This window comes from Chinchilla lanigera, unplaced genomic scaffold (assembly GCF_000276665.1).
Source record: "Chinchilla lanigera isolate Chin_1 unplaced genomic scaffold, ChiLan1.0 scaffold00022, whole genome shotgun sequence".
NCBI lineage: Eukaryota > Metazoa > Chordata > Mammalia > Rodentia > Chinchillidae > Chinchilla > Chinchilla lanigera.
Window position 1 is genome coordinate 15,127,004 of NW_004955423.1, and position 15,413 is coordinate 15,142,416.

The 15,413-nt window shown below is 44.9% G+C and overlaps 1 protein-coding gene across 5 annotated transcripts in view; it reads right to left on the reverse strand.

Moving 5' to 3' along the window:
* Nucleotides 1-15,413, reverse strand: part of Gipc2 (GIPC PDZ domain containing family, member 2) — a 70,163-nt gene that overhangs the window by 13,955 nt on the left and 40,795 nt on the right. For all 5 annotated transcript variants that reach the window (XR_001234123.1, XM_013514546.1, XM_013514545.1 and 2 more), the window contains exons 4-5: nt 7,875-7,981; nt 3,564-3,645 (exon numbers count right to left, since the gene is read on the reverse strand). Coding sequence is in view for 4 of the 5 variants with exons in the window: in XM_013514546.1 (XP_013370000.1) it covers nt 3,564-3,645; nt 7,875-7,981 (189 nt within the window). In the remaining variant the exon portion in view is untranslated. The remainder of the gene's footprint in view (nt 1-3,563; nt 3,646-7,874; nt 7,982-15,413) is intronic.

Genomic DNA, 15,413 nt, shown 5'->3' on the forward strand with positions numbered 1-15,413 from the left:
ATATATATATACAAGGATAGCTGGGATAACTGTACTGCTGATGTCTATAGGTTTATTGAAAGGAAAAGTTAAGGCTTAAATTTTTTGATCAATTTTGCATGCTTACATCTGATAATCTGAACAACTAATTTGAACACAACAATATGCAATATAACAACCGTTAATGAATGTTGGGAGCCACTGGTGCTGGTTATTGGTCAAGCAGTCAAGCTACCTCAGTATTGAAAAAGGCATCCTGGGGCTGGGGATTTAGCTCAGCGGCAAAAGCGCTTGCCTGGCAAGCGCAAGGTCGTGAGTTCGGTTCCCAGTACCAGAGAAAAACCCCCCCCCAAAAAAAAAAAGAAAGAAAAAGGCATCCTGCCAGACAATTACAGTCGTTAGTCGCTAGGTAACATTACCCCCCATGATACTAACTTTGCAAGTGTATAAAATAAAAGCCTCTACTGTTGAAGTCAGTCCTCCTGCTCATCAGGCAAGAGATAACTCCACCTGACCCCAGCTCTTGTCTCTTGTCTTTATTTTTCTCATACCCACCGCTGTTTCTCTCTGGGGTACAACGAGAGACCAACGATGTTTCCTACAAATGAATTCCTACCATCTTGTTTAATGAAGCTCTGTATCGTTTCTAATTTTTTTTATTTTTTATTCTCTTCAACTGTTTGATCAACCTTGCATTCTTACATCTGATAATGTGAGCAACTTCGCTGAAGATAACATTATGTACTACAATAACCATTGTTAATTTCCTATCATCTTGTTTTCAAATTCTGTATCATTTGTATTGTTTTGGTGTTGTTTTGTTTTTCTTTGTTAGTGTTATCTTTTTTTCTCTTTAAAAGAAATTACTTGGTTTTATAAGAAAAAGACTGAAAAGCTACCATCCAAATTTCTTTTCCACACATTTCCGGATCTCTTAATTAATTACCACTTCTGAAATTCTGAAACTGCTACTAATATAATCGCCAAACTCCTAAATTAATATCATCAGAAACACTATGGTTCCAGATGAAACTTCACAGTTGCCTGAAATATTCCCAAAGAAAACTACAGATCACCTTCTTAGTAAATTGGACCAAGCCATACAAGGCCTTATAGATTCAACATCTTCCAGAACCTACTTTTCCCCCATGGACAACATCCTAAGGTAATTTATGCCAACGCTGGTTGATTGAAAAATCACAAAGCACAACTTCACAACCAAATGAAGCACTTCCCACACAGCTACTTCCTACAAAAAATTTCATTTGAATTATGTTCCACTGATGAATAATAAATATCTCCCAATCCATTTGAAGTAACTTCATGTCTATGTCATTTTTAATGTTTTAATAGAAATTTACATTAAAAGTTTCAGAGTACTATGTCAATGTAATTTGCATTAAAAAATAACATTTCAGAAAGCCAAGGAAACTAGGCATATAGGTAAATTATTCATTTTTCTGTTAAATTAGTCTTACACTTTGAATTCTGTGTCTTGCTGATCCTGTCCAAATAGTACAAATACCTAATTTAATAACAGTTGACACTCTTCAACTAATCCCTTACACCCCACTTCCCTAAGAACTTCGCGTCACCTGGAGGGCTGGTTTGGACTGAGCTCTGCACGAGACCCAAGAGGCCAAACCAAAACGGTGCCGCTCTAGCTGAAGTTCCCCCTCGCCAAAGCTGAGCCGTTATCCGACCTTCCAGGAAACCAAGAGCCCCAAACCACCCGGGTGTAGCTGGCATCATAAGGGAATGCCCGCTGGAGTCGCCTTTACAAAGTAAGGAACCCGACAATACCTAGTGTGTGGCTTTCTTCAGCCCTTTCCTGCCCACAGAACCCAGCACTTCTGTCGGGCTGCTCAGAACTTCGCTCTGTTTTATGAAACGACACGTTACCCAGTTCCAGAACAGCAAGTACAGGCCAACCGTGAACTGCAAGCTAAATCTGTTTTTATGTTGCCTTCTGACGATTCCATAGGGACAATGGGAGATGAGTGGAAATACAAAAGGGAAGGATGGGCTGTCAGGACGACTAGACTGGTGTCTCCGGTGTAGCTCAGTAGTAGGGCGCTTGTCCAGCATACAGCTGATCCCCTAAAAAAAGCTTCTACCTGATAGCGGGTAGACACAGCAGGTAAAAAGGCAAGTCACTGACTTTAAAAAATGTTTAAAGTACCTGATTCAATGCACACACACACACACACACACACATGCACACACACCATCATCATCATCATCGTCCATGCAGGCCCATGCACACATCATCCACCTGCCCTCTTTCAGGGAGCAGCCGAGCCCAGCCTTTGCGCACCCCTGAGCGCTGCGTCTCAGACCACTCAGCTCCAGAGGTGGAGCAGGTGGCCCAGGCCCACCACAGCCCTGGCTCCTGTCCCAGAGAGTGGCGGTCAGCGGCAGTCTTGGGCGTCCTGTCTGAAAGAACTGGAAAGGGCCTCTCCCACCATGCTTGCTGCCAAGCGGACATCGAGATGACGCCGTGGTGGTCGTCTTGGCTTCGTTGAGGGGAGTCTACATAGCCAGGGACCCCACAGCGGCCTGAGCCAAGAGGAAGCCCCTTCCAAGCCAGCCTAGCTCTGAACAAGCTGTTCTTCAGGATCTCTGGACTTCTCAGTTCTAAGAACTAAAACGTCTCCCTTTTTTCCTTAAGCCAGGTAGGGTTAGGTTTTCTGTTCTGGTTTTGCTTTCAGTCATTTGCAACTGGCAGAGTCTTGATGGGTAATCAAGACCTTGACATCCTTGGTAACCTAAGACGTGCACAGAAATTCAGCTGCTCGGCACCCTGCTCAGCCACAGGTCCTCTGCATCCTTTTTCTCCCTATTTCTGATTCACTGTGCAGCAGGTTTCCATCAACCCGGTAAATGGTGCCCAGCTTTCATAGCATAGAAGTGCACAGTGTAATCAGTGCAAATACAGCATATCAGATAGTGAAAACGTTCATGTGCACCATTTATGAAATTATTCTCAGGTATTTTTAAACCTACGAAACAAAACTGAAGGAGACATTATTACTCACAATGTACAGGTTAAGAACTAAGATTTTTAAGAGTGGATATGGCATTAACACCTCACCACTGATCAGTGGAAAAGACCTGTCTTTGTTAGTCTTTATTATCTTTACATTTAGTCTTTATTAAGTCTTTATGTTTAGTCTTTGTTAGTGTTTATTATCTTTATGTTTGCTCTTTTTCTTCAGCACTACACAAATGTTTTATGTTGAAAAGTATATTGGCTCCAACTGTGAATAAGGCTAAAGAAGCATTAGTTCCATCCAATTAAGAGTGTGAGACTTTTTTTTTGTACCAGAAATCGAACTCAAGACTTTGCACTTGCGAGGCAGATACTGTGCCACTGAGCTATCTCCCCGACCCTTGTGAGACTTCTTAAAATAGTAAATTTTTGCCAAAGGGAAAGGGACCAAGAGATGCGGGGGGAGGAATGTGCAGTGCACACGCGCGAACATCCCACAGTGAACATAACCATTATGTACTGCGAACACGCACTCATTAAATATTTAAAAAGAAATATAAATTTTTTTAAAAATAAAATAGTATAGTCTTACCTAAATCAATATCTCGAATTCCCATGTACAATTCAAGAAGACTGTCAATCTTTTCAATCGCCTTTGCTTTGGCTTCAGAAGGCTTTATCAAAGAAAAGAGAAATGAGATATTACATTTTTACAGTGAAACCTCTTGGTCATCAGGGCACACCAAGGGGAAATTGTGTAAGAGCCAGTTCGTGGTGACAGACTTCAGCTCATAAACATATGTAGAATGTGCTCTCTAACTAAATATAAATCAATCTTACTTTCAATGTCAGCAGCAAACAATATGGATTTTAAAAGGGGGGCAGGGCCAGGAACTCAGTTCCCAAGTAACAAAGTACCTACATGGGCAGACAGATGTAAAAGTAAATGACTGTGTGACAATTTTAAAGGACATAAAAGGTACAGAGCCACCGTGGGGGAGGAGGCAAATTTGTATGTCTAAGAGTCAGGGAAGGGTTTGGAAAGAAGGTGGCTTAAGAACTGGGTTTTCAGAAATGAGCGGGTGTCAGACAAGCTTTACATAGAGGGCAACAGATACTCCGAGACAGACGAGTCTACACAAGGCTGCCACAGGTGACAAGAAGGCCATGTGACTAGAGAATGCAGTGACAAGCATGACAAACCGAAGACGTCCCACATGCCACCAAAAGGATTTTGGTCTTTATCGCATAGGCCAAGGGCTCCAAATTCCTGATGGCTCATCCCAATATCCACACTCATTATTTATTTTTATTTAACTTCACTATATGTATTTTTCATAAATTACATGTATTACCAAATGAATATATCAAGTTTATTATGAAAACACCTCCAAAAAGAGCAATTTCATAAGGAAGATGTTAACAATGAAATACTTTCAGTTTTTGTTTCATATAGTAATGACACTAAAACTTTCACTCTTCCTAAAACTATTATTAACAAATGTCAGTAATAAAAAGATTGGGTATGTTTTGATATTCTTTAAAAATCTTGGTTTTGTATTTAGTTAGTCTTGTTCTACATCTTCTTTTTTTTTTTTTTTTTTTTGGTATGGGGACTCGAACTCACAAACTCATGCTTACCAGGCAGGTGCTGTGCCACTGAGCTATATCCCCGGCCCTGTCTTCATTATTTCAATTCTTGCTTGGTTTTATATGACTTCACAGCTAACAAGGAATTGCCTGGACAGTGATGCGTTATAGGTCTGAATGCAGAATTGAACGATTAGGTTGTAAGAATTCCACACTACTTTTAGTATTATCATATGTTCCCTTGTATCCTCAAAATTTATCAAAATTATCTATTTTAATCATATATATTTTACCAACAAATAAAAATTTATTTTTTTATTCTTGAGGGTATCAGTACAACCTTCTCACTTTTCTTTTTTTTGTGTCTTTTTTAATACTTGAATCCAGGGCTGTGCAATGCTAGGCAACCACTCACCACTGAGCTATACGCCCAGCCCTTTCACATTTTTATGTACACAAGCGGAACAATCACTGTAACAGACACATGTGTCGTGCTTGACTTCATCACAGTCCACACACCTTGAATAGTCTATGTACGGCCACAGGCCACCCAAAGTCCCTGAGGTGTTAACCCAGCCATGTTGTAAGTAGCGCTACCGAGCATCAGCACTCCTCCTGCACAAACATCCACCGCCTTTTACCTTTCCACCCCTGCACAGCCCATAACCTATCCATCACCTCTTCTCCTTGCACATCGCTTGCTTGGGTCTAGTCCTTGTTTTTAAGGGTGGAGTTTCCCTCCTACCCACTCCCCAAATCTCTCCTGCCCGACAACCCATCCCTCAGACCAAGGAACTTTCCCAAAACACAGAACTGATGGTGTTGCTCCCCTCGGTATCCCTGCATGACTCCTGGTTACCCACAAGGCCTTTCGCACCCTGACCACCCTCTTCCGACAGCCTCATCACCTCCCCACCCCACCGGGTCCCCCTGCCACCCCACACTCCGGTCCCGTGGATACCTCACCAGCTCCCCAAGCCCAGGGCAGCTGTGTCTCAGACACTTCTCTTCCCACCTGCAACCAGCTCCATCGTTTCTTCTGGCGGGAACCTCTCACGACCTGTGTTCTCTAACCACCAGTTCGCAGACCCTCCCCTATGACACTGCACACCCAGAAACCTATCTCTATTAAGCTTCTCTTTGTGCCTCTCTCCCTATAGAGGAGGAACAAGGTCTTTACTTGTTTTTGTGTCATCAGCACCTGGACTGCGCCCAGCACAGCAAAAACAACGAATCAAGTTCAGGGTATGCAAGTGGAGTAGCGTTCAGTTTTCAGAATTTGTGCCAAGTTATAAGAAGATGATTTGTTTCAGTCATCCGGTAAGTCCTTCAAATCCATCAGTGTTTGAGACTGCAAATCACTTGTATCATTTTTAGTATGACGCCAAACCAGCTTTTTCCTTCAATGATGAGCTATTTTTAATTGACCTGTTTAATTAAACAGGCTGTGCAAATAAGGATGGATTTGGGGATGTTTATTTTTGAATCTTTCCTACCTCCCAGGATAGATCTTAAGCTGCTCTTGTCCACCCCAGGGCCTTACATACAGCAGGTGCCTGGCAAAGACTTTCTATGTCAGCTACTTGGCCCTCCTGCAAGGCACCCTCCTCAAACCGCCTTAAGTCTGCTCCTCTTCCCTGAATCTCCAGCAGGACTAACACAGCTCCCCATGACCAGCTCTTTCCCAGTTTGCTCCCGTTCTCTCATCCATTCCTCCTTCTACTTCAGCTTGATCATTCCCTCAAGGAGCAGCATGAGGCCCCGGCAACATACCAAGCAGCGCCATGGGCAATGGGAAAAGGAAAGCTTTCGAATGAGCAGACATTACCGCCCTGGCTTACTCCACAGACCTCATGAGATCTCATCTGCAAGATGCTCCTGGCTCAACCAGGTCTCCTGGCTGCCATTTGCCTTCAGATCGATCCTCTCATTCCTCTCAGGACCAAGACACCCGCCTCGGGTTCTTCCTCTGGATTCTCCGAAATGGTCACCATCCTGAGTGACTCAGACATTCCGAAGAACACCCTGGGCACTGTGGCCCCGGGGTTGTCCAATGGCCCCAGCCTGATACTGGACGCTGTCACCCAACAAGGCCTGGGATCCTGCCCCGAAAGAGCCCCTAACGGTCCTCCAGACGCACCGTGTGTGGCCCGCAGGAGCCCAGCATCAGGAGGCCGCAGGACCTAGTCAGCACCGCTGTCTCCATGCTGTGAAGGACCTGCAGCTGCCACCCAAGCCCTGCCGCGCTCTTCCCCCCTCCCTGCTCCCACTCAGCCCTCCTCCTGGTATTCTGCACTCAGATGCTGACCTTTCCGTAGACGCAAATTAGAAGCCCTTGCGTTTCTCAAGCTCAGTCAAATCCATTATTCACTCATTAATTCAGCAAAGATTAGAGTTCCTCTGACTCATCGTGCAGTATCTAAGTGCAGTGAGCGAGGCACGGAGCAAAGGAGGAGCACGACAGATGAAATTAAACGAAGATATGAGTCCTACGGCGTTTAGTACTTTGAAGATAATTAAGACTGGGTGGGAAGAGGGGTAAAGAGAACTACAGTGCATACGGGGCACCCAGGAAAGGTCTCATAGAGAAGCTTGTGTGTGGGCAGGAAGCCAAAGGCTCAGAGCAAGCCACGGGTACGTGAGTGGTGAAGACACTAGAACGATGGGGAAGCTTCCAGAGTGGCTGGGGACGGTGAAGAGGCCCATGTGGCGGAAGCAGAAGGAGCCAGGGAAGAGCAGGGGAGATGTGATGGAAAGGGACACTGCAGGACGCCAGCTTTATTTTGAGTGACACATGGTAGGGGGCGGGGCTGGGAACAGGAAAGTGACATCACTTCACTTGTTTCCAGAGGATGATGCTGGCCGCAGGGCCGAGCACAGACGCAAAGGGGAAAGGCCGAGCAGGCAACTGTGAGATCCGAGACAGCACCACGGGCCTGGGGCCAGCACAGGGGCGTGGTGGCCAGAGCTGTCAGACCCTGGTACATTACAGATGCCAATCCTCCAGGGCCGGTGATGGAAGGGATGTGGGTATGAAGAAGGCTCAAGGCTGACTACGAAAATTTCACCTGAGGAGGCCAGACTTCATCAACACAATCTTCCATTATCCAAAGCTCCCTAAATATCCCTGCTCCAGTCTCCAAAATTTTTACTGACTCTCAGCTTCGCCTACTTTATTTTAGTTTTTTTACATAGTCCATGCTTTGAACAAGTAGCATTTTATTTAACTTTATGATTTTGCTTTCCCAGCTTTAATAAATATGAATAACTATAGGTTTCCAAGCAGAGCGAGAACCAAATGAATGTAACGTACCATTTCTTCCACAGTGGCAGGACCTTTTGATCTCAGACGCAGTGTCCCTCTGGCAGTGCCAATATTTTCTGCCGATGTCTTTCCAGATTTTGACCTTGGTCCTATATCTGCAAACACACAATGAATGGGAAAAGGTAGATATTTATTCTGGAGGAATTCCAACAGATTATTGTGAAAGCTAACGTGGTTTCTTTCAAAAACTATACAAAAGTATTGTATAGACATGTCCTTAAAGAATTGCCTAAAGCAAAATAAGTTCACCTGTCATCCTTTATCCTCATATGGGAATCTCTGTGATAGAGCTGCATCTACAAAAAGAAGAGGGAAGTAAATAATAAGAAAGGCCGGGTGGGGCCAGGGATGTAGTTCAGAGGCTTAAGTGCTTGCCTGGCAAGCCTGAGGTCATGGGTTCGATTCCTGGTATCAAAAAAAAAAATTATTTCAGTGATATTTGGATAACATTCTATCCTATGGATAGGCTGGAAGAAAGGCCAGGTGTTACAAGAGAGGGGAAAAAAAACATAAAACAGTTGGCTTTATTATAAGAGTCAAGAGATATAAGTAGCCAGAATGCACCAATGACAGTTCAGCAGGACTTCACCCAGCTCTCAGAGGAGGGAGAGAATTATGTCTTGATAAAGAAGAGAGTCCAAGGCCCAACACTCCTAATACACCGCTCTTTCCCTTGTGGTTTGTTTTTTTGCAGGGCCTCAAAACTCACCCGCGCAAATCCCCTTGCCAAGCTATAACATAAATGAGTGAAAGAGAAGCTGGACTCAGGACAGTCTGAGGAGTGTGCTCTCCTCAGACCACTCCAATAACTGAGCACCCTGTGGGGATGCAGCCCCGCTTAGCCAGCTCTACTGTTCCCTGAAGACACTAGATACTCGGAGTTTCTATGAATTTCCTGAGTTTTCAGTCCAAGCAATTAAGCCACACAAACGTGCAATTCTAAACACAAGTCACCAGTTTACAACCTCTGTAAACATCCCCCAGCCGTGCCCCCTTGGCTGAGGGCTCTGCGGCAGCCTTAAGTGTGGCCCAAGTCGGCAGGAAGCTGCAGCACAGAACCGGAAACGACAGAGCTCCCAAGACGACTCACACAAGAGGGTAAAGCAGCTGCGTGGTAAGGTCTGCACGGAGCTCTCCAGGCACAGCTGCACATGCGCGTTCTTACTGACTTACAATAACCCTCACCTTCGGCCACGTAGTTTTCTATTGGGAATCTATGCCAGAGTCACTAAGGATTTTGCATATTCAATTTTAACCTGCAATTAGGGAAAGACCAAAACATAAAACATGTTTCCCCCTGAAAACGAAATTCTAAGCAATTATTATGCAATGTGTACACAGCTTCCCCTGAGCAAAAACTTATACATGATGGCTCAGGAATCTGGGGAGCACCCAAATGCTAGTCATCGTGACCCAACAGGCTCCCAGAAGATTAAAGCTGGAGCAACAAGTCTGCAGCATGGACCTCGCCGGTGACTCTGCGCCCTGAGGGAAGAAAGGGCTCTCAGAGGCTCAGCACAGAGTTTTAAAACAATGTGCCAAGCCAAAGACCAGGTTACTCTGTTATCAGTATGGTCCGGGATTCTTTGCTGCTGATGTGAATGCCCCCAGCCACAGTCCTTAACTCCCCAAGGCGCCGAAGACGGCTCACTGGTACTAATTATTAAACAGCGCGCATGCGCTAGAACACACACGCTGCGATTTCATTTCATTTTACTCAGTGTAATTTGTCTTCCCAAAATGTTTCCTACAGGGTAGAAAAGAAACTGCTCCACTAACAACTACATAGATATTTCTAACTGGAAAGTGATATACTGGCATTTTGTCTTATCAAGTGTCCCTTATAAGTTTGTGGGCATGAGCTATCCCTAGAAAATTAGATCTTTAATATTTACAAAGCTAAGGACCCAGATTCTGGACTGTGGGGCTTCATGAAGATATGGTCATTCCTGCGTGAGAAGTGAGCTGGCCTCCCTAGACGATGCCTCCGTCTTACCTTGCTTTTTCCTGCAGCACCAGCTGCTAGAAGGGGAAATGCATGCAAAATAAAGGATTGATTATCAGTAACTTAAAACAGTTTTAAACTCACAGCAAAACTGAGCAGAATGTATACAACTTCCCCACGTACCGTCTTCCCTCACCCATCGATAGCTGCCCACCCCATTATCAACGTCCCCACCACACAGGACCTTTGTCACAACTAATGGACCTATAGTGGCAGGTCACCGCCCAACGTCCATGACTGACAATGGGGTTCACTCTTGGAATCACACAGCTTACAGGTTTTGATAAATGCACACTAACATGTATCCACCATAATAAGATTGTGCTAAATAGGATCACTACCCTAAAATCCTCTCTCATCTGCCTATCTTTCAACCTGGAATTGAATTGAACACAGGGCCTCTTACACATGCTAGGTAAGTGCTCACCACTGAGCTACATTCTCAGCTCTCATCCCAGATTTCTTAATCCCTATGCATTGGGCGAGCTATCTTCTTGAAAGTGGCATTTCCGAATTAACCACTTGGTGGCACCAAAGCAGAAGCTAAATTTTAAATCCTGGCTTGGACTGACCTCCAGAAAGTCAGTGTTCACCTCTAAGGAAACAGAAGCCAGGTTGCCCCAGGGTTCGGGTACAGAAGTTGACCTGTTTATACATAAAAACAGGCAAGGTATTCCTGCTCACCTGCAGGGGGGGAAACAGGTCTTGTGTTGGGGAAATGTTTTGAAGATGTTGAAGTTAACAGTCTGGGCTACTTTCAGGTGCTGGCCTGCTGGTCTCCCTAAGCATGTCTGACCTGCTGGGTCACACCCTAAGCCAGTCACTTGAGTGATGGATTCACAGGAGGCCTCAGAGCTGAGTCAGGAGAAGGCAGAGGTTCACTCCGGACTCCAGCACCCAGCCTGCAGGCGGTTGAGTCACTGGCTTCCCCACCTGGGAAGCAGGTGACCACCTGCCCTACGTAAGTCACCCGGGGCTGGAGCACTCCACCCAGGGGACGCCTAGCTGCAACTGAGTCCCCAAAAAATCATGTTTATCCCCAAACCTTTCTGTGGCAATCATATCTTTCACTCTAAGTGATTGAACCTGAAAGTACAAGAGCTGATGAAATGAGGAGAAAATGAGCAGTTATTGCCAGCAAAACTAGGTCGTCTGTGTGGGAATGCCTTCATAAAAGTGAACTGCATAAAATAATAATAATAATAATAGTAGGTGTGGTGGCCAACATTACTCTAGGAGACTGGAGAAAAAAATACTTTTAAACATCTATCATTTCATATACTGTACCTGGCTTGTTTTTTTTTAAGAAATAGAGCTCACAGATGCACATTAATGTGATCATATAAAAAAAACTCCGTAGAACCCCAATTTGTGACTTCTATTCAAAGAAAAGGCCTTCCCCATCAAGAACATAAAAGACCAGTGAGGCATTGGTTGGTTAGCTTTGTATGTCTATATGTGTTTTCATGAGAAACTACATTGAAGATATCAATATGTAATACAATAAGCATTGTTAATTCCCTACCACTCTGTTTGTAACTCTGTAATGTCTGTACTGATCCTTTGCTATTTTGTAAAACATTGTCGATCTGTTAGTATTTTCCTCCTTTTATTTCTAAAATAAAAAAAGAACATAAAAGACCACAATTTTACATTTTAAATTATAATGAAAAATTTATATATGTGCACATACAATATGATCAAAAATTGGATTAATGTTGATTTTTTAATTTATTACACAAAAAGATATATTGCCATTAATTCCTCAAAATGCTCCCCCTTACTGTGAACACACAGCCCATCCCTCTCACTGCTTTCTGAAGCAGTTCTGAAGTCCTCTTTTGTAAGCGTCTTCAGTGGCGCCATCTTGGCTGCCCTGATATCCTGAATGGATTCAAAACATCTCCTTTCATCGTCATTTCGACTCTGAAGGAAGAGCCGGAAGTCACAAAATGCTACAAGTGCAATGAATAAAGTGGATGAAGATACACAGTGATGTTTATATTTGACAGAAATTGCCATAAATAGTTGATCATAAAGTATGATGATGTTTACACTTAATAATTTATTACAGGAGAAGATTCATTGCCTTAACCCCCCACAAAATACCTTCACTCACTTTGGACAAATTTATCCCATCATTCTTGGCAATGTGTTTTTACTGTAATTAGTTGTTTCTTTTAGTTAAACATTCACATCTCTTTAGATCACCCTGGTACACGTATCGTTCTTTATGAGATCCTATTTTAGCTGACATTTCTAACAAACAGACCAACCCACCATATGGCAACACTCAGGTGGGCAGAAGGCAGAAGGACACCTGTCTCTGACCAACCCCAAAAGCCAAGGCCGAGCCCCTAAGGAAAGAAACGTGGACAAGAGTCCAAGAGTGGCTTCCAGGAGGAGCGCACACAACACAGCTAAAATCCTCAATGACAAAAGGTGCCCAGGGGCAGGCTGAGCACCCTCCCACTTCCACACTGCATGGGGACCCTCCTGGCTGCAGTATAAAGCAGCATTGCCGGACAGGGACAGAGAGCATGATTTCAGTGGAAGTGGGCACCGATGAGCACAGTGTAGCAACAGTTGCTACAGCTCAGGCATGCAGCACTTGCCTAGCATGTGGGAGGCCCCAGGTTGGATCCCCAGCCCTGCATGGGAGAAATAAAAAGAGAGAAGTCACCCGGAGATGCCCAGGGAAGAATGGAATGCTTACGACATAGAGACAGTCAACGGGGGAGCCTAACAGGACGAGACTTCTGAGCACATGTGAAACCTTGACAGCAGCAAGCGACAGAAAAGGGGGTGGCCTGCTGTGGCTGCGTATGCAAAGGAGGTGGGAGAGAAAAAGATCAGGGCCACCGTGGCATCAGAAAGGAAATCAACTGGTCACCTGCAGTTCCAAACGGTGAGGCACAAGTTGTTTTAACATTTCTCGTTAGGAAAAAAAAAAATTTCTCGTTGGATTTCATCTTAAAGTTCAGACTCTCCTTGACTGTCCTGATTTCCCAAAAACATTGCCTGGTCCTTTCAAACCATCTCACAAAGACCGAGGACTTTACTGCTGAGGTCTGGTCGTCTCCACCTTCAGCCTCCGTTTTCAAATGCGGAATACAATGCCAGCGAGGGGTGTTCTCCACCTCGTGAAGCCTAATAGCTAATGGTTTGTCCCAGGAGAAAACAGTACAGGTACTCAATGGCTTTGAGGGGCTGGGGATATGGCACAGTGCCATAAGCGCTTGCCTAACAAGCGCAAGATCCTGAGTTTGATCCCCGGTACGGGGGGGGGGGGGGGGGGCACAGCTTTGAAACTTACCAGATTGGGCACTTGACCCACTTTGACAGTAAAGGTTTGTCCCGGTACCCACTGTCCAACTGATACTCAATGTGCAAGACAGAACTCATCAATGTCGATTGCCCTGGTACCCTTTGCAGCAAAAACTGTTTGGTGTTTTTGGTACTTGTCATGACCCATAGACCGAATTATGACAAGTACCCTTGTATTTGGGCCAAATCTGCATTGTTATCCACAGGATAGTGGCTAAAAACATGGGCTTTAGCATCAGAGCGCTTGCTTGAACACCCTAGCTCCTCCTCACAAATTGTGTGAACTGAGGAGTCCTCATCTGTAAAATGAGAATCACAGAGCTGTTTAAACACTCAAAGACTAACAGATGCAAGGCTCAGCGTGCAGCCTGCTCATGCTAACAGAGCGCCGCTGCCGCCACCGCCGCTGCTGCTGCTGCTGCTGCTGCTGCTGCTGCTGCTGCTGCTGCTGAATTTCAGCGTAGGGTGACAGAAATCTGCTCAGCGTCCTCTTTCCCTACCAAAACCATTTACATTGGTTTTCTCTCTGACAATGAGAAATATGCAAAGGTCCCTCTTCAAGTTCAGAAATATATCACTTCAAATACTAGGGAGAAAGGTCTCTTTTTTAATTCACATCTCTTGTGTGAATTACTTCTCTCTTCCATGAGGTACGACTTCTCCCTTTCCAGCAGTGCAGAGCAGAGATCAGAGATGATCCTTCTACTGCTCCATCGGATTCCCCAAGGGGACATGTGCTGGACGAGCGTGGGCCCGGCCCTGTGGGACAGTCCGCAGTGCAGTCCTGCAGGGTCCATCTCATCATGGGGGAGGTCAGAGGGAAGGAGAGGAAGAGTCTACTGAGGGGCTAGAGAACCCCAAAACCCCTGAGTCCCCTCTATTAAAGTTGTGTGGCACCTTGTGTCCAAGTGACAGGATTGTTCACCAGTCCCTCCCAGAAAAGGAAACATACAGCCCCTCCCCGCCCCGGCTACTCAGCAAGTCATCAAGCTCAACAGTCAGTTTCTGTAGTTTCCATCTCGAGACAGAGGACCACGAGAAATACTAAAAGGGGAACCAGGCAGGGACTCAGGCAGGACGTGGCATCCCTGCTTTTCAGAGTTCACAAAGCTGACCTGATGCTGAAGGACTGATTCACACTAACCAAACTCACAAGCAGCAGACGTCACCACTTAAAGTTTATTAATCCCTGTAGAGAAAAGTGATTTCACACAGCTTCAAAACCTCGCTCCCATACATTAGCCCTGGAGCGCCTACACAAAGCTGCCGATGGGTGCTGTTCCCCAGGTAAGGACTCCTCCAGTTACACAATTCATACACAGAGAAGCGAGATGTGAGCTCAGGTGCTCTGATTCTAAAGTCCACGCTCTTAACCACCTCACCCAGAAGTGGGGTCCCAGTGGGCTTCCATGCTTCATCCTCACAAGCATCCTTTACTTTCTCCATGAAAGTAAAGTCCAGGTAGAGACAGAACCACTAAAGGAAAAGACAGCAAAAGGAAGTGAGAGAATGGGAAAGAAAGAGAGGGAGAAGGGAGTGATGGGGCACAGATTCAGCAAGGTCAGAGAGTCCACGAGTGAGGAGTGGAAAATTTCAGAGTCCTTCCCAACTGGGTGACTCTCAGGTCACTAGTCCTCTAGCCCTCCCAGGGATGACTCACTTGGAATACCCTTCCCACTGGACACCAGAGAAGCTTAGTGTGGTGGCACCAGATCAAAGGGCGTGACACAAAGGCCAATTGTCCCAGGCAAGGCTGGAAATAGGAGGTTCACAGCACGTGGACAGGGATCCAGGACATGTGAGCCGCATACTTCTTTCTTAGATGTGCAGTATTTTCAGTTATGTTGAAATTCGTTGCCAACTTCTTAAAGAGTATGTGATTTCTCATAAAAATCCAAATCTTAGGGTTCTCTTGGAAAGAGACACACTTATACACAGCACCAATACTTAGGATCAGCCGCTCACCTGGGACTCTAGCTCATTTTCAAGCAAACTCTCAAAAGGCTTCTATCAAGCACGCAAGCTGTGTTTATATTAGTGTTACTCTTCCAGTGCAACTTTACTTCAAGAAATAAATCTACACACAGAGGAGCACTATATTCCAGCTAGAGATAGTAACATAAATTGTTTGGGGAAAGTCAACTTACAGTTGTTCCTTGATTTTTTTTTTTTTTTTTTTTTTTTTTTTTTGTGGT